Below are 22,416 nucleotides of genomic sequence, written 5' to 3'. Positions count from 1 at the left end.
AAATTAGATCCCTCTCATAAACCAACATGACCGGGGGCAGCTAGGCGGCACAGTGGATAAAGCACCGGCCCTGGATTCAGGAGGACCCGAGTTCAAATCCGACCTCAGACACTGGACACTTACTAGCTGTGTGACCCTGGGCAAGTCACTTAACCCCTGTTGCCCCACCAAAAATAAATGAGCCAACATGACTGTGGGCACTCAAACCTAGACCCAGTGGCCCCTCGCTGTGTGTGTGTAAGTGTATGTACCCTACGCATCTACAGATGCGCGCGCGCGCACACACACACACACACACACACACACACACACACAGAGTCCCACCAGCCCACTCTAACCCACCTATCTTTGGTCCCAGAGACCCCTCCAGGCCTGTCCCCACCCCAAAGCATGGAGCCACCATCTTACCGGGGGCAGGGAATGACGCCCACACTCGATGGTGACAAGCTTGTGGCACTTCTTGTGAACAAGCAGCTTGCAGTTGATGCACTTGTAGCCCTGGCGCCCGAGGCCCCAGATTCGGTCGGTGCAGATTGCACAGTGAGCTCGCTAAAGAGGAGGAGAGAACAGTGTTCAGACAAATAGGGCTGGTCCCCCATGGAACGGGGATGACTCCCTTCCTTCCTCCTCATCTCAGTCTCCTTTAAGATCAACATTCCCATACGACAATAAAGAAACATCCTCCCCCATCGATGATTTTCCTAATGCCGTATGAAGTCCGAGATAAAATGAAGTAAAGATGGAGCCTTTAATGAAAGGGAAGTGGGCCGCCATCTTGGTACTGGTTATGCACCTTGGACAGCTAAGAGAAGGGTCAGCAGGAAGAGCTAGCTCAGCTTGAATGTGAAAAGCCCATGGGGAGAGAAAGCCATGGAGGCCCTCTGAAGCCCACCCCAACCAGGTCAAACAAAAGCCCTGCCTTTCCAGCTGACCACCAGGCAAGTATCAGGGCTGCGGCTACCCCCTGGGCACCAGCAAAGAGCAGTGGGGGTCTCAAGGCCTTCTCTTTAAAACAAAGGTCCATCCCCTTTTGTGTGTCATAGACCGGCCCCCCCCCCACCTCTGGCAATTTGGCAACGCCTATGGACCCTTTCTCAGAATGTTCTTAGAAGCATAAAATAAAATGTATCAGATTACAAAGGAAACCAACTACACTGAAAGAATTCTCTTCACTGGGACCTTGGGTGTCTGTGTGCCCCAGGTTAAGAAACTCCACTTTACAAGTGTGAATTGATTGCCCTTACACTCAATCCCCGAGCCGGAAGCCCAGGGATGTGTGGCATCTAGAAAGTTCATGTGGAACCTTCATGGAAGAGTCTACATGTGCACAAGTCTCTGGGATAGACCAGAAAGGACTCTGCCAGACACTGCACATTCAACCAAAGGGCAAGATGGAGTCTTTCTCTCTGCAAGCAAAGTGACCGTGTCATCAGATGATCACCTCATCGGACCACCATCGGTCCTCTGTAAGTGTCTGCCTGTCTCTTGCTTGCAACAGGTATCTCAGAGCCATGCTCTGTGCCACACCTTCTCCCTATGAGAGGAAGTCCAAGGATTTCTCACTTGGTTTCCTTTCCCCAGCCCCTAAATAAACTATTATTTTATTCTTTAAAAAAAAAAAAGTGGCTATGTCATGGCACAAGGAGAGTGGGAACGAGGTGCGGTCACAGAACCAACAATGAGCCACCCAGGCCACATTACCCTGTTGAAGCGCTTCGCTTGGAAAGTGTGACCATTGGCACAGTAGAGCTTCCTCCAGCGGCGTGCGCCTCGACGGTAGATGGATTCTGAGAAGGGACAAGAACAGAGAGCTGATAGGCTGCTGCAGCACCTGAGCAGACGATGCAAAGCCCGAGGACGCCGGCTCGGGATGAGCCTCAGCCAGTGGTGGGGGCAGGGGAGAGGAAGGGGACCCAGGGATGAGGTTGCGCTGAGGAGTGGCCGCCGCAGCTGGAACACGGGGACATTTCTGCTCACACACAGAGCTACAAAGCCCTCATCTCTATTTCTGGCAAGCGAATCCTTGATATGTCCTGTCTCTCTGACGTTACCCTGAGGCCTAATCTCATTGTTTCTGCAAATCCTCTCACACTTTAGCCACCAAGCCCAGGTCTATCCTGGGAGAAGCCAAGTGGCCCTGGAGCTAGAAGAGTGAGAGCCGGTCAGACCTACCGGTCACACATCTTCAAGTCACTCCCCACCCCCCCAATACACACACCTTCTCCCTCAATTCAAACAGGAACCTTTCAGTGGGGCCCAGACTGCCTTCCAACCTCTCTGCATGTGGCCTCCCTTCACAGCCTCCAGGGTTCTCCCTCGCTCCGAGGCCCCAGCCTCCTCCAGCTCAGCTCAGGGCCACCCCCAAGGACCCGTCTTTCCTATTCCTTGGGTTGTGAGGGCTCCCTCTCCTCAACATCCTCTTCTGTCTGGCTTACAGCATCCCAGCAGAATGGCACCTCCTTGGGGACAGGCACCGTGTTTCTCACTGCTCTGTAATCTCTGGTACCTACTACAACGCCTTCTCCATAACAGGTCATTGAAAAGGCTTGTTGATTCTTTTTTCAGCTTTCATTTCTAATTTATTCTTAGTACACCAGGCAAGGACTTTCAATGAATGGGGTGAATGCCCTGTTCCACTCTCTCACACTCCAGATGACCCTGGAAAGTCTCCTCGCTCTTTGGTAACTTCACGTATCTCAAATGTGGAGGTCCTGTGCCATCAACAGTGCTAGCAAGCGACCCTCACGACAAGGACTCTCCAGGCTCTCTGGGGTCACAACACGCAGAGGAAAGTATGGCAAGAACACAGGGATCGAGTTCCACACAGGGGTTCCTGCAGGCCGTTTTGTGTGTGTGTGTGTCTCTCATGGATGCCAAGGGTGGTCGGCCTAGGGTGGTGAAGCCTAGGGATGCCTCAAAGTGCTGTTCTTAAATGCAGAGATTTACAAAGAAAACCAATTATCTTGAAAGAAAAATGTGGTTTCTTTTTTCTCATTCACGTTCCCAGATCACCTGGAATCTGTTCATGGCCAGGTCAAATGAAGACTCGGACCGGACCAGAGACACAGTGGGAGACAGGCTATGAATTCTGCTTTGATGAGCAGCCTTTAAATGTTCTGTCCATACAAGAGGAAAAGGATGAGAGAGTGACAAAGTCTGCAACCTGCTGAAGGCCAGGCCTGGAAAATGACCCGCAGGCCTGTCCTGCACCAGTCTGGAGTTAGAAGATAAACAGCTGAGGACTGAAAAGAAATGCTTCACCGAATGCAGTCAGGGCCAACCGGGCCCCCCAACGTCCTGTGCGACACTCTGCACTCCTGCATGTTCAGCATCTCACTGCAGACCTATCCACCAACAGTCTCATCTCCCCAAGGCCTGGAAGGGCTCCCCAGTCCCTTAGCTTAGCTCAGGACTGCTTCCGGGGAAGTCTCTCCTAGCACCCTCATTTTGGGTGCTCCCTCTGCTCCTCCACGGGGCTTGTACTGGCCGTTGATCTGGGTTACAAGGCCCAGCATTCGCCCCATCCCTCCCCTCTCCTTTACTGCAGAACCTGCGACCGGCCGTCTCCATCCCCCACCTCTTCCTCATTGGCCCCTTCATGCAGATGTGTAGTCAGGCTTCTCTTCCCAACACTGCCTCCTCCAAAGACACCTAGCCAGGCCATCACAGAGGAAGCAAAAGCCTTTCTTGCCAAGCCAGCCAAGCGCCCGCCTCCCCGGCCCCCCAGGCTCCCTCCTCGGCTCTCTGTGAGGCCTCGCTGTGAACACCTCCCTAGAGCCCATCTCGAGTCCTCTTCACTTCTCTCCCAGACTGCTCTGGCCTCAACCAGCCCCTCAATGTGGATGATTCCCAAGAGCTGAGCTCCAGACCCATATCCCTAAAGCATCCGGGGCCTCTCAAACCGAGTGACCCCTGGCACCACAGACTCAGAGGGCAAGCCTGGCTCCCATCCTGCCTCCTCAGCTGTTTCTCTTGATCTGACCATTTCTCTGCACCGCAGCACTAGCCCCTCGTCATCCACAGTGGTCATCTGGAGGAATCTTTGGATTTTTCTCTCTCCTATCTGCCTGACACAGTAAGAGCTCAATGAATGCTCTAGCTGGATATCTCTCTGTCTGCCCGTCTCCCTGCCCATCGCTGTCTGCCTCCCTGTCTGCCCATCTGTCTGCCTGTCTGTCTCTCTGCCCATCTGTCTGTCTATCTGCCTGCCTGTCCTTTACTGGCAGGCTCCTCACTGTTTTTGTGTCACGGGCCCCTCTGGCAGTCTGCTGAAGCCTAGGGACATTTTGACCATCATCTTTTTAAATGGGCACAATAAAATACAGGGCAATGCCAAGGAAGCCAATTACCATGACACAGTTACCCAACTATTGCAAAAACATGTTCAAGAACTCCTGCTGCACTTCTTCCAGCAGGTCGGCTCACAGGAAGGGCCAGTTTCACCTCCAGTGTTCTCACCTCCCCCCTTCTGTTCCCACTGCCACCACCCAGGCACAGGCCCTCATGTGGCCCCCTCCCCCCAGGACACCCCCCCCCACAACCATCCCTCTTCTGCTGGAGATTAAGTCCCAACTCGTTCGCCTGGGTCCTCAAGGCCCCCTCACCAGCTGATGAGATATTCTCCCTTTGACTCGGAGTGTCGCCAAGCCCCTGTGACCTCACATCTCAAACAACATAGTGGCCTACAGTCCTGCAAGGCTCTTCTCCTGAAGCCGGGGTATTTGAGCCCTTGATGGGGAGTGACCCTGTGGGGTCCTTGGGGCTCTGTCTTCCCTAAACTATCACACCCGCCCACCCCCACCCCCCAGAACTTCTTTCTTTCTTTTTTGCAGGGCAATGAAGGTTAAGTGACTTGCTCAGGGTCACACAGCTAGTAAGTATTAAGTGTCTGAGGCCAGATTTGAACTCAGGTCCTCCTGACTCCAGGGTCGGTGCTCTATCCACTGGGCCGCCTAGCTGCCCCGCCACCCAGAACGTCAGACAAGCACTTGGTTTTTAGTGATTTTCTACAGCCTTATACTGTCCCTCGTGAGCAGTGAATGGGCCAATGCTGGGCCACAATTGGCAGGCCTCAGTGGCCACATCTCTGTTCCATCCATTCAGCCGGATGGTTCTGGTCTGTCCACCCAGGGCCCTTCTAAGTCCTTGGTTTAATCCCCATGCAAACGTCCTTATTCTCTGGCCTTCCACCCATTATGCTCTTCTCCCCACGTCCTCTGTCCTGCCCTCGTAGCTTCTCCCCAATCCAGCTCAATATAAGTCAAATCAACACTCAAGTTCACATACAACCAACCAACTTAAAAACTCCTTTCCTCTTCTCTTCCCAAACAGACACACCATGGGAAGCCAGTGGTTTTAGTCACAGAATCTCTTTAATTTTGCACACAGACCACATGAGACTCAGCATCCGCACACAACGCACCCACACAGCTCAGCCCGTCGTGTTAACACACAACTCAGGCTGCAGGAAAAGCCCCAGCTCTGACCCCACTGAAAATGAAGCGGCCTCGGGTTCTTTTCTGTTTTACAAGAATGTATGGGGGTGGCTAGGTGGCGCAGTGGATAAAGCACCGGCCTTGGATTCAGGAGTACCCGGGTTCAAATCCGGCCTCAGACACTTGACACTTACTAGCTGTGTGACCCTGGGCAAGTCACTTAACCCCCATTGCCCTGCAAAAAAAAAAAAATTAAAAAATAAAAAGAATGTATGAGGGGACTCCTCGTATGTAGAGTCCCCCGACATGAGGAAGACATGCTAAGAGTTACCTGAGGGGCAGCTGGTGGTAGCATGGAGGAAGCAATGGCCCTGCATTCAAGAGGACCTGAGTTCAAATCCAGCCTCAGACACTTGACACTCACTAGCTGTGTGACCCTGGGCAAGTCACTTAACCCTCATTACCCCCCCTCAAAATTTAAATTTAAATTTAAAAAAAAAAAAGTTACCTGAACTTGATGAGGGGAAAGGGAGACTCTTAAAAGCTGAAGAACAGGTGGAAACACTGTTCCACTGAATCCAAACAAAGTAACTTCAAAATTGCTGCAAGGGCCTCCCTCTCTCATTTTGTTTTTACATGGTTGTCATGATAAATAACACTTTATACCACAACAGGTTATAAAAACACATCAGGGGCAGTTAGATAGCGCAGTGGATAGAGCACCAGCCCTGGAATCAGGAGGACCTGAGTTCAAATCCGGCCTCAGACACATGAAACTTACTAGCTGTGTGACCCTAGGCAAGTCATGTAACCCCAACTACCTCACCAAAACAAAACAAAATAAAAACAAACCAAAAAAACCCACATCAACTTACTATCTTCTCCAGGACACGGCATCCCAGGCCTCTCTGGCACACATGGGAATACTGAAAGAAAACAACAAAACGAGCAAAAACTGAGATTAAGCCAGCATTTGTAAAGCCATAAAATGGTCAATGTGCTCGTTGTCACGCCCCAGGAAGATCAGGGTCGGGCTGTGGAGGGGGCGCGAGTCACCCAGCCATCATGGGTAGGAGAATCCTCTGCATGAGAACAACCCTGCCAGTCTGGGCAGAATCACGGGGCTCCGGAGAGCCCAGCTGAGGCTGGTGGTCTCGGGAGCAGAAAGACAGATGGGGGAGGAGGTGTGGACACAGGCAGGAGAGCTGCTGACTGACGGGCCACGTGGGGTGAGGGAGGAGCCCCAGGCAGTCTGGAGAGGCAGAGGGCTGGGGACATTGAGATGCCTCCTAACCATCTAGTCCGAAAAGTCCAACAGGGAGTTTGTAATGTGGGCCTGAGGGTCATCGGCAGAGAGAGGAGCATCAAACGCATGTGAGCACCGAGGTCGGAGAGAGGGCCTCAGGCAGCTGGGGGGGGGGGCACACGCCCGCGGGGCCGCTGATGATCCAGCTCAGGAGACAGGGAGGAGAAGCGAGAGACAGTGCCTCACAACACGGACAGCAGAGAACATCCAGAAGGTGGGATGAGAAAAGGCTGTTAAAACTGGCAAACAAGAGCTCAGTGGCACCTTTGGCAAGAGCCACCAACATGGGATGATGAGACCTGGAGACACATGAGAGGACAGCAAGCTGAAGCAAAGAGAGTAGGTGGCTTTTCCCTCAAACTCTGGCTGTGAAAAGGAGAAAGGATGATGGGGGGGGGGGGGAGAGGACTTGGGCATCTCTGTAAACAGCAGAGAACGGGCCAGCTTACAGGGAGAGACCGAGGTGAAAGAGATGACTGTGGGAACAATCAGTGTATCGGGAGGGGGTGGGATCAAGGGTAGTTGTAGGGGGCTGGCTCCAACAGGAGGCTTCATCAGAGACTGCACTGAAGGAGAGGCTGACGTCAAGATGTACTGAGATGACGAAAGGAGCTCACAGAGACGGGCCTTGAGTGTTAGGGGAGGCATTCGGCTGGGAGGGGAAGAAGAGGTGATCCATGGAAGGACTGAGGGAGGAGGAAAGACAGAGCACTGCTGTTTTAAGTCATGAGGAGGGAGGAAAAGCCTTGCTTTGCTGTAACGAGAGCAGCAAACAACTGCAATGGCCAAAGAAGCCTATGGATAAACAGGGAGAAGAGGGAGGACCGATAATCTGGCAGTGTGGCTAATGACCCATTCTGCTTTACCGTGAATTAAGAGCTCCGAATCTTTGTTGAGTTCATAGAGCCGAAAGGCTTCCTCTAACTCCAGCTGAGATGAAACGGTGCACGGGTCTCCTAAAAAGATGAAACAAAAAGCAAAGGTTAATTGGGGAAAACCGACAACAGGATAGGTAATAAGCAATTTCCTTAAGAGAGATGCTCTCAGAAAAATAGCTTTTAATCTCTGAAAATACATAAAACTATTATTGACATGTGGATGACTCTCTAGAGATGCCTCATTTAAAGGATTCTCTGTTTGAAACAAGCCAGACAATTTTTAAAAACCCCGTCGATTTCTAATTCTCCAATATCTCACAGGATATACAAACACAAGATTATATATAAGAATTTTAAAACCCCGTTGATTCCTATTTCTCCAATGTCTCACAGGATATACAAATATAAGATTGACATATAAGAATTAAAAAACCCCGTTGACTCCTATTTCTCCAGTGTCTCATAGGATACATAAACACAGGATTTTATATATATATATATATACATATATATACATACATATATATATATATATAAAAGAATTTTTAAACCCCGCTGATTCCTCTCTCTCCACAGTCTCACACATAAGTCTATACAAAAGAACCATCAAACACCCTGCATTCTCTTGCCCTTGTATCTGAGGTGCACAGCCAGCACAGCAAGCAAATGAAAAACCCAAGATGCCTGCGGCCACATAACTGGCATATACCATGAGCATGTGGCTCTGCTTTTCCCTGATCTTTCACTTAAGGTTAGCCCGCAGACTTGGGCCATTTCCACACGGTCCCTGCCCTGGGCATCAGTTTCTCCATCCGTAAAGGGAGCTGGTGAGGCTGGATGGTTTCTGAGGCCTCCTCCAGATCAATAACCCTCGGTCCCGCCATCTATCTAGACCATGGCTTCTTAACCGGGCTTGATAATATTGTGTTGACTGTATTTCAATAGGCCTGGTTTCCTCTGTAACCCTTGGGCAGGTAAGAATGTTGTTCTGAGAAGGGGCCAGACGCTTGGCCAGAGTACCAGGGGGTGCGTGACACAATGGTTGAGAACCCCTGAGCCACGCAAGGACTTTCTTCGATGGAATTGTTCTTGCCAGCTGACAGCACCAAGGTGACCCAGGGGTCACCACCAGGGCACTTTCCCATCAGCCTTCTAGGCCACTGATTTAAGTGCTGACCACAGTACTATAAAAACAAGCCATTTTGAATGATCTGAGGTGATCCGTGCAATGACGGACCGCCTCTCCAGAGGCCTCCCGAGGAAGCCAGGCAGAGAAAGCAGATTCTTGTTCTTTAAGACAAAGAAGACTTCTGATGCGGCTGTGCCACTCCCTCCAGCAGCCCTGATCCTGTCTCTAGGTCTGACTCTGGCCTTTCTCTTTTTGCCTCTGGATCCACTCTAAGCTCCTCTCTGGCGCTGACAGCCCCTCACCCCCCTTTCCATGGCTCTCTCCGGCACACTCCTGGCCAGTCAAACTGGCCTGCCCGCTGTTCCCCCTCATATCCAATGTTCCCTCTCTCCACGGGCCTGCCCCAGGTCTGTAACGGGCTCCCACGGTCACCTCCGTCTCCTTCAAAACCAGCTGGGCCCCCCCAGCTGCTGGGGCCTCTTGCTCCAAATCAGCTTGTATCCGTTTTACACGTCCACATGTGCACTGCACCGCCTGCTACAGAGAGGAGGCAAGCTCCTTGAGTAGCGGGATGACCTCATTTCTGGTTGTGGATCCCCAAGCCTAGCAGAGCACCAGGCAGTCAGTCAGTCAGTGAGCATTTATTAAGTACCCACTGTGTACCCGACGCTGCACTAAGCCTTAAGGCCTCAGAGGCCCATCAGCTGCAGGGGAGACGATGAGCAAAGGGCTCTGCACAAACAGGTACCGGAGCCACTCGTGAGGACAGACTTGGGGCAGGAGACCCACCAGCAGGCCCTGCGATGGTCCAGGCAGTGCGGTCAATGCCAGAGGGGAGAAGGGGGCAGGCGCGAGAGATGTGGTGAAGGTGACATTGACAGGCTCTGGCAACGGACTGGACACTGGGCGAGTGAGAGAGAGTGAGGGGTCAGGGTGGCCCCTAAGCTGGGAGTCTAGGAGGATGGTGTCCTCACCAATAACTGCCAAGTCAGAAAGAGGGGAGAGGAGGGGAGAAAAGATAGCGCGTCCGGTGTTGAACGCGGGCTTAAGGGATCTATGGGACATCTGATTCAAGATGTCCGACAGGCAACTGGAGACGCAGGACCGGAGCTCATCAGAGGTTAGGGCTCAGGACACAGACCTGGGAATCATTAGCACAGAGATGAGAAGGAGACCCTGGGAAGCTGAGAGGGAGAAGAGAGGAGCTGGCCCAGACCAGAGTCCTGGAGGGCAGCCACGGGGCGCGGGCACGACCTGGATGAAAACCAAGCGAAGGAGACTGAGGAGGGCAAGTAAGGTGAGGGCGGAGATGCCCCTGCTGCCTCCCTCTTCTCCCTCATTCTCACAGATCAGCTGCACCCCCCTCGCCCAGGTCCAGGCCAAGGCTCCAGCTGCTTCTCGCTGCAAACTCCTCTTAAGCCCAGGTGTGGTTACCACTGGTTCCCTCCTGGAGATGCCTCCTCTTCTGGCTCCTTCTTCCACGCTGGACTCTCCCCCAGGCCTATTTAACAGCAACGTTCACAAAACAACACAGGCTCAAGCCCCGATGCCAAGGGCTCTCGTGTCCTGACATCGTCTCGGGCCTGATCAAGCCCAAACATGGCTCAGCCCCTACCTCCCCTCACGCTATGGGAAGAAGCCACAAAACGGGGCCTCACAGGCCATCAGAAGCCACGGCTTCTGCTCATCAGTGCCACGCTTGCAGGGCTGTACCCAGTCTGCAGGCATGGCAGAGCCGCTCTGAGCCACTGCTTTGCTGGGATAGCTTTGGAGAGCCGGGGGCTGCCCTCCCCACTCCAGCGCAGCCTCCACTTGACCGCCAGAGGGATCTTCCTGGGACACAGCTCTGACCACACTCCCCACCTCCTCAACAAACTCCTCCAGGATCAAGGCCCTGGCTCCCCCTGCCTTGGCGGGTTTCTCAGCCCTTACACCCCCTACCACATCCTCTGTGGTCCAGTGACACAGCCCCCCAACAGTTCTGTGAGTCTGACCTCCATCCCGGCTCCTGGCACTCTCTCTGGCTGTCCCTCACCTTAGAACTTTCCACTGTCTCACCCTGCCCCCCCCCCCTTCCTTCAAGTCTCAGTGAAAGTCATGCCTTCTGCTGGAAGCCTGGGGCCTCTGAGATTATCTCTGATTTACCCCATACCCCTCCCGAAGCTGCCATCAGCTTTGACCTTTCTTCAGAGCCTTGAGGCTTAGGGTGGTGTCTGGCACACAGTGGACACTTAAGAAATGCTTGCTGACTGACTTGCTACAGGATCAGGGTGCACCTTTTGTGCAGGATGGTCACATCCCTTCAAGCAGAATACTCTAATAGAGAAACTGCATTTCCAAACAGACCCCTCTCCTAGTCTTCTGCCAATTTCTCATGCCAGTCTAAAGCACTGGCAGGCCATGGGTCATTTCGGTCCGAAGTAAGGACGTTAACCATGGGGCCAAAACACGGATGTGTTTCACACAGCATATTTCTGGGTCTTCCCGTTTCCCTAACTCCCACCCAAGATGGGTCTCATTTACTCCGTGGTCACCCATCCTAATAAACCCTCCTGCTGCCCTCTCAGATGACTTTAAAGAGGCTTTTTACTTGGCTGCCTATCTGGAGGACCTGAGTCTCTGCAGGCTAAGAGCACCTGCTCTAAGTCTGAGAATTAACAGGAAGAGAAAGTGCCCCAGCTTTGGGGTCAAAGATCCTGGATTTGCTCCCTTGGTGGCTCTGGGTGACCCACTCTGTTAATCTCAGTCTCTGTCTGCATCTGTAAAATGAGAGGGGTGGACCCGGTGACCTCTGCTCTAGATCTGGAATCCGGGGATCTTGCAGCTCCCCACTCCCCCGCACCCTCCTAAAGTCTCCTGACCCACTGCCAGTTAATCAGTGAATATCGATGTATCCGGTAAGTTGTTTTTGAAGTCCAAGGAAAGCCAAACCATCGGGCTCCAAGTCCAACATCCTCTACAAGGAAGCCTTTCTTTTTCTCTTGCCCATCTGTGGGACAGAAGTAAAGGTATCAAACTGTATCTGTGGGCTTGGGAATCCTGCCACTGACAGGTGGCACACCACCAAAAATGACGTGAAAAGCCTCCCAGATGAGACCGGCCGCACTTGCAGAAGAGAGCGACTCCTTCATGCCCGATCCCGGGAGCAGGCATTCCGAGGGGAGTGTGCACCTGCACACCACTGAGCTGTAAGAGGTCGCCCCTCAAAGCAGCAGGTCCACACCCTTTTGTGGGGACTGAGTCTTGACTCTCCAGACGTCAAACCTGGCCTCCTCATTGTGCCCGTAGCACAGTTATTCTACCTGGTACTGTGCTGGTGTGCATCTCTGTCTTATTTCTCTAGTTAGCTCGAAAGCTCCTGGAGCACTAGCAGTTGTTTTTCATCCCAATCTTCTCAGCCCCAGACAGTGTTCTGCATGTTAGAGGCACTGACTTGCTTATAATTACCTGGTTATGTGGTTCAATAAACATCTGAGTTGAATTTAAGGGGGAGGAGGAGAAACAAGCATTTGTGTAGCAGGGACTACGTGCTGAGAACTAGGCTAAGCGCTCAAACACTGCTTTAAATGACATTAATGTGTTAAGGAGAAGCCTGTTTCCCAAGTCTGATACTGTAACAATGTTAAGAACATGGGGGAAGTGGGGGGCAGTCCTACTACTCTCTGCCTTGGTCACCCCACATCTCGAACAATGGTTGTAGTTCTGGGGCCATATTTTAAGGACACTGACCAGCAGGAGGGAAACTAGGGTGCTGGGGGGGGGGTGAATCACGGAACCAGGGGTACCGAATACGCAGAAGAGAGGACTTAAGGAGAGCAGGCTAGCTGTTTCAAGTACCTACAGGGTTATCAGGAAGGGATTAGACTTGAGAAAAAGAGAAACAAGAGGTGGGAGGTCACGGGGAGGCCAATTTCCTAACAGGGAAAATATTCTGAAAATGGAAGATACTGCCCTGGGAGGGGGTGGATTCCCCGGGCCTAGAGTCTTCCAGGAAAAGGCTGGATGACCACTGGATGACCACTGGATGGCGACGTTGCAGAGGGGATCCCTGGACCAGCTCTCTTATCTTGACCCCAAGGAACACAGACGGAGCCCTTTTTCTTATAGAGAATTAGGCAGCTCTAGTTAAGCAGATTTTTCCGACTCTATTGCACACACATAACCAGATTCCATTTCTGTCCTAAAATATTCATACCATCTCAAGTTTAAAACTTCTTCCCACACAGAATACCAAAGTACAAGCTATAGTTAGAAACTGAAAAACATATTTAAAAGAGTGACAGAAAATCTAAAAGTTTGAGAAAATGTTCAAATATTCTTCTGTTTAAGGAAAAAATCAAATTGAACAAATCAAAGAACTGGAAAGCTAAAAGGGGCCTTGGTGACTGTCTAGTCTAATGCTCTCATTTTAGAAATGTGGAACTAGAAACCAAAAAACCAAGAGGACTAAATTAAATATACTTCACTTATAATTTAAAGAAATTTCATTTCAAAAGAAGGTCAGGAAAATGTAGTCTTCTGGTTAGCGGTGATCTCACCAAGCCAATGTTGCAGATCCCAAACTGGCCTCGGCTTCTCTGTAGCGTGTGCAAGCCTTGTCTCCGCTCCCCCATAAATCTTCCACAGAGGATCAACCCAGTGCCCAGAGACGCCTGTCTCCAGGCCGGCCAACATTCATTCTGTGGGTAACAGGCATCTGTGCCTCCTCTGCTTGTGCCACAGCTGGTCCACATCTTCCTCTCCCTGGGCATCTTTTATGACAGGCCCTGAGAGCAAGCATTCATTCACTGGCCACAGACATCAGACCTCTCTCTACCGGCCTTTATACCAGCTGAAACAGTTTCTTTGGAGAACATGGGGTTCTGTGATTCGGAGCTATACTTGGAAAAATACCAGCGTGTCAAAATATTAATTTTTGTTTCAAGGGGTAGCTTGGGATCAGTGATAGGGCCTCTTGATTCACCAAAGGCAATTCATCCTCATCTCCCATTCAGTTTACAGAGAAGGTGAGCACATGGATCAGTAGCAACTGATGTCCTAATTCATGAAGAGTGGATTCAGAAATTACTCCCATTGAGAATTCAACTTGAGACACTGTCCATCTCATGTTTCCCAGTGTTCAGGGCTCTCTGTGGTCAGCGCCTTCCTTCTTCCTTCTTGGAGAAAGTATTCAAGAAAAATAAATGTGTCTCCTGAATCATCTAGGAGCCTCGAGCATCTTGTTCCTTCACCTGGAGCCACATTTCCCAAAATGTGTTAGGTTATCCCCTCTCACACTCACCTTGGCCCCCAGAAGTCCCTGTGAGTCCCCTGCTTTTGCCCTCTGGGTTACAACCAGTGACTGCTCAGCTCTACACTGTGTTGGCCAGGGCCAGGGCCGCCCACTCCTTGTGTGGGCCACACTGGCTCTTGAGGCCAGAACAGTGGAGAATGGGGCAGCTGACAGAGCTGAGTGGCACCTGCACCCCTTTGGTGCTACCGTCCATGGTTCGCTGATTTTATATTCTTCAGTGAACCTGCAGAGTTCACTTTAAGCTGGTAATTGGCTGTCAGGCTATTCCTCGAGATATGAACTGCACGAACACCCCTCCTAACTCTTGATTTTTTCTAAACTTCCTGATTTCTGCCTTCCGAGCACCACCATCTTCCTCGTCACCCTAGTTCACCGCCTCAGAGTCATCCCGGATTCTTCACTCACCCCTTCTACCTAAGGGATCCCATAATGCTTCTCCCAGCTGTCCCCTTCTCTGCACTCACAGACACAGCCCTGGTTCAAGCCGTCACCACCTCACTAGGTCTACTGGGAGACAGACCTCCTTCATCGGTCTCACTGCCTCAAGTCTCTCTCTATTCCAAACCAGCCAAAATCATCTTCTATGTCCCTCCCTGCTCAAAAAAGCATCGGCCCCTCCTTCCTATCTCCAAGATCAATTACAGGCTGCCCATCAGCATGGCACTGAAAGCCCTTCTAATACTGCCTGTCCAGAACTGTCTGCTTTCAGACCCTCACCTTCCAGCCAAACTGGACTCGGCATCTGTCCAAGCTGCCCTCCCTTCTCCCCCTGTGGAGCTTTCTCCAAAGCTCAGCTCAGATGAGCTCAGGGGGTAGAGGTAGAAGCATTTCTTGCAGCTGTTGAAAGGTTTTCGAGGAGCTGACACTACAACCAGAATGCAGCTTTGCCTGCCTGTTTCCATGCTATACCATGGCGCAGAACTGGGGCTCTCTGAAAGCAGGGCCCATTTGTATTCCCAACACACAACCTGAGACCTTGTGTGCTGCCAGCATCTGAACATTTAAGTGAATTCGCTGAACACCAGTGTTGACTTGGTTTAGAGGATCTTTGTACAATTTTTATGAAATATGAATGCGACAAAAGCTGAAAGTTAGGCTTAACTCTGCCAGACACATGCAGTGCTGTTTTCATATCCTCAGTCTCTGTCGTTTTTCAGTGGAATTTAAAGCAGGAGCAACAAAAGTAGCAGGCATTGACATAACACTGTAAGTTTTGCAAAACGTGTTGCAAACCATAACCACGTTCAATCCTCACGACTGAATGAAGTGGGCATTGTTATCACCCCATTTTACACATGAAGGCATTGAGGCACAGAGAGGGTAAGTGACTTGCCCGAGGTAACAAAGCTACTAAGTGTTAAGGTAAAATTTGAACCCCAGTCTTTCTGACTCCAAATCCAAGTCTACTACGTATCCCAAAGAAATCTAAAAAGATTAAATTGTTTCAAAAAATAGGCAATCTGGGGACTTTCAAATTTTGAGTGACAACTGGACTAAAGAAAGATCAGAGGCCAATAAGATATTTGGAAATCTAATCAAGTCATTAACTTACAGGGCAACCTTATGTAAATCACTTCACTGTTAAGGTTCCTCAGTTTCTCTATCTGTAAATGGAAATTGTTGTATTTCCTCTTTACATAAACAGTGTGCTAAGATTATTGGAATTTGGCCTATTCATACGGAGGGCCTCCGCCTGGCCTGGCCTGCCCTGAAGTGACGTGTGCCGCTGAGGTCAGGAGGAGAAACCACTCTCCTGGGCAGTTTTTGAAGGACCTCCCCTTTTGGGGGAGGAAGATGAAACACTCGCTGAGGGGAGCTCGACGCTCTTCTGAAGTTCTCTCCCGGACCAGCGATGTAGCCAGCAGCAGCAGCAGCAGCAGCAGCAGAGTCCTTCAGGTCTGGCTGTAAGCTCTTCTTTCCATTGAAGCTACGAGCCCCAGGTGGTGAGTTAAAATACGAACGCTGCTCTTTTGAATAGACTTATGTTAGAGCTAGGAGGGTTATCCATATTTCTTTCCCCTATTCCCTTGTTTTTGATTTTATTAATTTCACCTTTGCTGTTTACTTTATTCTCATTAATAAAATCTGATTCATATGTGGAACAGAAGCTGTTAGGCTCCTTTCTTTTTTTTTTTTTTTTTTTTTTAGTTAGAACAAGGTGATAGTTTATTTAGGAGCAAGGGAAGGGAAGGGTGGGGGGAGGGAAACCATGAAAGAGATCCTTAGACTTTTCATGGGGAGATTTGGCATAAAGCACATGGCTCAGAGGTACCAAATCTCCGGCTCCTTTCTTATTGGTCTGGAAGAAATATCTAAAAAGGCAGTTTGGAGGGGAGGGAGCTTTGAACCTAGAGGTCCCTCATTATTTCCAGGACCCCAATATTTTGGTGAGCCACCCAATTAACTCTCCATATATTAAATTTGGCCCCCACAACAGTGATGTTACAATGACTGTTAGCTTAACAGAATGTTTCAAAAGCAAGACCACTAAAGTGTGCACAGAATTGTAATACACAATTAAACCAAAGGAATATCATCAGCAGAAAGAAATGAGAAGAAAGAACCAGAACAGATCTTCAGGTGAAATGGCTCCATTTCCCCCTTCCCTCCCTACACAGCTGCCTAAACAGGAAACACAGTATAATGGGAAAGAAGCAGAAACAGAAGACCTCATTTTGAGTCCTAGCTTGGTGACCCTGGCCAAGTCACATACCCCTCAGAGCCTCAGTTTTCTTATCCCTACAATGTTGTTATCTGCACTGATGCTCCCATGGGGTTGTTTTAAAGAAGTGCTTTGTAAACGTGAGGCATCATCACTGTCACCTTATGCCTATTTTCTCCCACATGATATTTAGTCCAGAATTCTTGTTCAGCACATGACAGGACTGTGGGTTTACCTGCTCTGGGGGTGGCCGGGGAATAATCTTTAAAAAGAAACAACAAAAACTCAAAGAACATGAGTGTGTGTGCCTCTTTGGTAAATAGATCAGGAGAGAGAAAAGATTAGAAGAAAAAAGGAAATAACTGGCACTGGAGTTAATACTAATGTAATGAAATAAATTAAGCCCTTCCAAAAGTATTTAAAAAAAAAAGAAAAAGAAGTCAGCCCTTTCTCTGCCAGACACTCACCACCCACGCAACCAGCCCTTGCCTAAGCCGCCATATGTTCATTTCAATCCAGTCGTCACCGTCTAGGTATTGGCTCCCATGTGCACCGCCATGTTGTCAACTTCTGAATCACTGGGATAATGCCTGAATAATTTGGGAAAGCAGTCATGGGACGGTGGTCCTACTTCGTCTCCACACCTGAGCTGCCTCAGAGCACTCACGAGCAAGTGCTCGGCCCACCTTTGCCTAGGTGAGGGAAATTACACACACATAAATAACCACGCGTGGATTCAAACCACCAGTCCCTCTGTAATAAGAATCAGACTGAAAGAAAGTGGTGAGAACCTTAGCACAGGCTTCAGAAGACGCCCCAGCTCTGCCTAGAGTAAGCAAAATTCCCTAATGAATAAAAATACCGACTTCCAGAATTGCTGGGGGATGCACACCGTCTGCAGTTTGTGCTTCCAAAGCCAACTCCTGTTCTTTTGGGGAGACAGGGAAGGAACAAAAGGGCAACAAAGGAAGTTGCTCAACTAAAAAGATTTCCTTTCCCTGCAGGTTCTACAAAGTGGAAATTCACAGAATCCCTACATTCATCTTAAAAAGTATGGGGCAGGGGCAGCTAGGTGGCGCAGTGGATAGAGCACTGGCCCTGGAGTCAGGAGGACCTGAGTTCAAATCCGGCCTCAGACACTTAACACTTACTAGCTGTGTGACCCTAGGCAAGTCACTTAACCCCAAATGCCTCACCAAAAAATAAAAAGTGAAAAGCCTCCTTGGGTGGAGGGGGAGCTCGGTGCAGACCTCTGGGGGATTTCACAGAGGGAAAGAACATTCTAGGGGCTGGTAGGGCACTTCTGCGGGGGAGAAGAGAACTGGGGCAAGCAGAGGTCTTCAAGAAGGCGTGGGGGGATGAAAGGAGAAGTGCAGATAAGGAGGGAATGCAGGAGAGGAGATAAGAGGGCATCCCAGACAAAGTCGGCCCATCCTTCTGTGTGCTCCGGGGCCTGCTGCTATGAATCTCCACAGGCATCACACCAACCATCCTGCCTGTAGCGAGATGAAGGCCTAAGAGTAACTGTGAGCTCTACGCACACAGAGACAGGGCTATGCAAACACACACATCCTGCACATGGCGTATGTCGCATGCTCGTGCCCAGAGGAGCAGGCCTGGTGACGGCCAGAACGCACACTACGCCCCTCTGGATTGGAGACAGTAAGAGGGAATCCTGTAATCCCCGAAGCTGCTCTGTTAAGATGTTCGGGGCTGCTGAGGCGGGCACAGGCCCTGGGCACAGAAATGACCACGTTCCTTTGCCATTTCAACACTGCCACCCCTCCTCTAGCTCACCTCAACCTCCCCTGAGACTCGGTCCAAATCCCGCCTTCCCCCCAAGGCCTCGCTCAGTTTCCCCCAGTGTCTTCCTTGCCGACAGGACCTTCCCTCCACTCTATGTGGACACTTTTCATTTTTGTCTCCCCCATCAGAAAGGGAGCTCCAGGAGGGCAGAGACGGTTTCAGTTTCTCTCTGTATGCCCGGCACTTAAAATGGTGCCTGTACACAGTGAGTACGCAATAGATGCCTGCTGCCTGACTTGTGGCTCCTACTTGGTAAGTCTGGAGCAGGCGTGAGCCACGGGCTGTCTCCTGTGAATTTCTGAGCATCTCGACCATATTCCTGGGTCCTGCTACCAAAGTCCTCGGGCCCCATCCAGCGGCTCAACAGCAGAACCGGAGATTTCCTCTGCAGAAATGGCCTGACCCTGGCTTTGCCACCACACCCTAAAGACCGGGGATTTCTCTGCCGGTCTGCTGTCTCCCCCATGAGCACGGGAGCCCCTCAGGAGCAGGCCTGTCCTAGTGCCCATTTGGGTCCCCGGTGCTGAGTCCACAGCACGTGCTTAGTAAAAGCTTCAGCCTTAAAAAATAAACTCTTCCACCCCTTCTCACATGTTTCCACAGCGATCTGAGCAGCACAATGGTCAAGCACAGCTCCAGGCCAGAAGAAGGCTGAGACGGCCTAGCCACTCACTAAGGTGGCGGAGTATACACATGTCAAGCCAATTCCACATGGACACCCCCCTTCCCTTGCCCAATAACAGGGGGAAGGAGAATAGTTACTTACAGGCTTTACAAATTATGTGTCAGCCAAACCAGGGATATCTGGGAAAAGGCTTCTGTTAATATCTGATATGGGGGGAGGGGGGAATAATAACTCTTGCTGCCTTTCTCAGGGGGGCTTTACCTTTTTCTTCCCCATAGTCACAGATCAGGCCTTACAGTGGAAGTCAGTGGGGAAAAACACCATTTCTTGGAAATCAGTTTGTATGCAAATTCTCTAAAACACCACCTTACTATGAAACAACAGCCAATGAGGTACTAACTAGACTTAGGATGAGGAAGACCTGGGTTCAGATCCTGCTTCAAAGCTTCCTCTAACCTTGGGCAAACTACATAACCCCTCTGCCCCCAATTTTCTTATCTGTAAATGGTCACATTAAATGGTAAAATGGTTGTTGAGAGGATCAAATGAGATAATGGAGATAAGATACTTTACAAACATTAAAGCTCTAGAACCGAGTTAAGTATATTTATTTCGGGGGTTTTTTTGGTTGTTTTTTTTTTTTTTGCAGGGAAATGGGGGTTAAGTGACTTGCCCAGGGTCACACAGCTAGTAAGTGTTAAGTGTCTGAGGCCGCATTTGAACTCAGGTACTCCTGAATCCAGGGCTGGTGCTTTAACCACTGCGCCATCTAGCTGCCCCCGTTAAGTATATTTATTACAAATAAAGATGAAAAAAATAAAGATGGCTTGTCAAGAGTAATCTTAGCATTTCTGCAACAAGCTGTATATGAAGCAAAGATATACTTGGGGCTTAAAAAATACCCACAGCACCAATGACAGCAGGAAGAGCAACAATTAACCGGCATTTATGGGCCCCTATGCTAAGTGCAAGCCAGGCATCCCTGCCCTTGGGCAGCTCCCATTCTGCTGGGGAACAGCAAGAGCACAGATGAGACATGCAGGCCACAGAAAAAGCGAACAGGAGGGGCCTCAGGGAGCGGTGCCCAGATAGCAGGCTTCCTCACCAGGAAAACCTGTGGGGGCCAGGGCCCACACCCTTCCCCAGGACCACACAGCACAGAAGGAATTCCTACGGGGACTCCACAGGCCTCAGTTAAACACACAAACAAATTGGGAAAGGCCTCTCAGCTGGACGGGAAGCTGCGGCTGACCTTGGAGGAAGAGGCACAGGCCTCCAGGTCTGGTGGATGCAGAGAGGGAGGCCTCAGTAAGGGAGGGACAGTAAGTCTGGGTGGAACAAGTCTGGAAAAGCGGCCTGAAGCCACACTGTAAGCGGCTTGACATTAGACATTCCCAATAGAGGAATTTGTTCCTTATCTTAAAGGCAAGAGGGAGCCACTGGAACTTTCTGAGCAGGGGGCTGATGGGGGCAGACCACTAGGTGGCGCAGTGGTTAGAGCACTGGTCAGGAAGACCAGAGTTCAAATCTCAGCTCAGACATACTGTGTGACCCTGGGAAAGTCACTTCACTCTGTTTGCCTCAGTTTCCTCATCTAAAAAATAGGGAATAACAACAGCACCTATTTTCCACGGTTGTTATGAGGCTCAAATTAGATAATATTTGTAAAATGCTTAGCAAGTGCCTGGCTCATAGTAGGTCCTATATAAATGCCAGCTGCTCTCATTATTATTATTATTATTATTATTATTATTGTTATTATCCAAAAGGGAAGAGACTGGAAATAGGGAGACTAATTGGGAGGGCACCATGATCGACCAGATAAGCCCCTGAACCAGGGCTGTGGCAATGTGAATAGAGAAGGGGTTGGACAGGAGACATGTGGAGATGGAATCAACAAGACTTGGCAACTGACCTGACATGGCTGGTTAGGGAAAAGAAAGAGGTGAAAAATTCTGGGTGATTAAAAGACACACACACATGCAACATGATATATGTAGACACACAAATGCATATGCACATATACACACATGCATGCACACCTCCCCCCACCCACAGACCCCTTATCTATAGTTTCTACTTCCTCTAGCACACCTTTCATTGGGGTGGTTAATGAACAGCTCAACGACTGGAATGGGACTTCCTTCTTTTCCTGATCACTCTCTGGGACACACACACACACGGACACACACAGGAATAGCTAAAAAGCTCGATGCTACCCAGAAGAAACTCAAAGGCTACCATCTAAACCCGATGAGGAGCCCCCAAATAACTGGGGGCTAGCTGGAAGATATTCTTAGATGTTCCTCAGTTACACGGTCAGAGATCTGTGTAGAATAGACTGAAAATCTCCCTAGCATCCGGTAGATCTCCAAAACCCAGGGCTTGCGGTTCCAATCCTGACTATTAGACAGCTCTTTCTGAAGCTGAGTCATATGTTCCCGTGGGAGCCTTCATCAGGAGAATTCGGTTCAGACGTGGCCAAGTCGGCCGGATTTCCAACCACTTCGAATCCAGGTGTGACTGCTGGGTGACCGTGGGCTGGTCCCTTCAGGCCACAGGTCTGTCTCCTCCTCCATGGGGGGGGGGGCGGGGAACTAAGGTCCTTTGCCACTTCTATGACATCATGGTGTTTATATAATCACGAGTCAGAATTCAGTGGTGCATGATCTAAAAGACTAAATTTTGGGGGGGGGAATAAGAACTATCCTTTCACATAAATGCTTACTTAAGGGGAAAAAAATCAGTTATTTTTGTTCTAAATTGTTTGCTTAGATTAAATAAACCAGTTTTTCCACATGCACATCAAAACAAATCTGTGGAACGTTTCAAATAAAAAAAAAAAAACAGAGGCAGATGTTCTTAAATATTTTCAAGAGATTAAGTACAGTTAAACTCTCTGTTTATTCTAATATGAAGTCCCACAATTAGATGGCTGGCTTTTCTCTTGATAACAGCCTTTCTGAGCTGCCTGGGAAATCGATTCCAGCCCTCTCTTCTGCTCTAATTAGGAGTTGGGCCTCCACTCCATCTTGGGAAAAACTGTTAAAGAACTTCACAAAGTACCCTAAGGCCAACACAGAGGGAAAACCCAGGATAGCCTTGGCCCCCATGATGATGAAGTGCTTCCTGGAGGCCCTGGGCCCTGCCTTCTGCTCCAACCACACAAATATCCCATCGAGGGAAGGTGGGGTGAAGGGAGGACCCAAAATCCCACTCAGCTGCCAAATTCAGCACTTTCTGGGAAGGGCAGAACCTACCAGTTCCATCATATTCAAAGCC

General features: G+C 50.0%; 1 protein-coding gene across 1 annotated transcript in view; it reads right to left on the bottom strand.

The window, feature by feature from the left end:
- The window catches only part of PRKCI (protein kinase C iota), a 68,771-nt gene that overhangs the window by 20,517 nt on the left and 25,838 nt on the right, over positions 1 to 22,416 (bottom strand). The window contains exons 3-6 of the mRNA XM_043995629.1: positions 7,608 to 7,697; positions 6,311 to 6,361; positions 1,702 to 1,787; positions 409 to 549 (exon numbers count right to left, since the gene is read on the bottom strand). Coding sequence (XP_043851564.1) covers positions 409 to 549; positions 1,702 to 1,787; positions 6,311 to 6,361; positions 7,608 to 7,697 — 368 coding nt within the window. The remainder of the gene's footprint in view (positions 1 to 408; positions 550 to 1,701; positions 1,788 to 6,310; positions 6,362 to 7,607; positions 7,698 to 22,416) is intronic.

The sequence above is a fragment of the Dromiciops gliroides genome, chromosome 3 (genome assembly GCF_019393635.1).
Source record: "Dromiciops gliroides isolate mDroGli1 chromosome 3, mDroGli1.pri, whole genome shotgun sequence".
NCBI classification, from domain to species: domain Eukaryota; kingdom Metazoa; phylum Chordata; class Mammalia; order Microbiotheria; family Microbiotheriidae; genus Dromiciops; species Dromiciops gliroides.
This window is presented reverse-complemented; position numbering and strand designations above follow the sequence as displayed.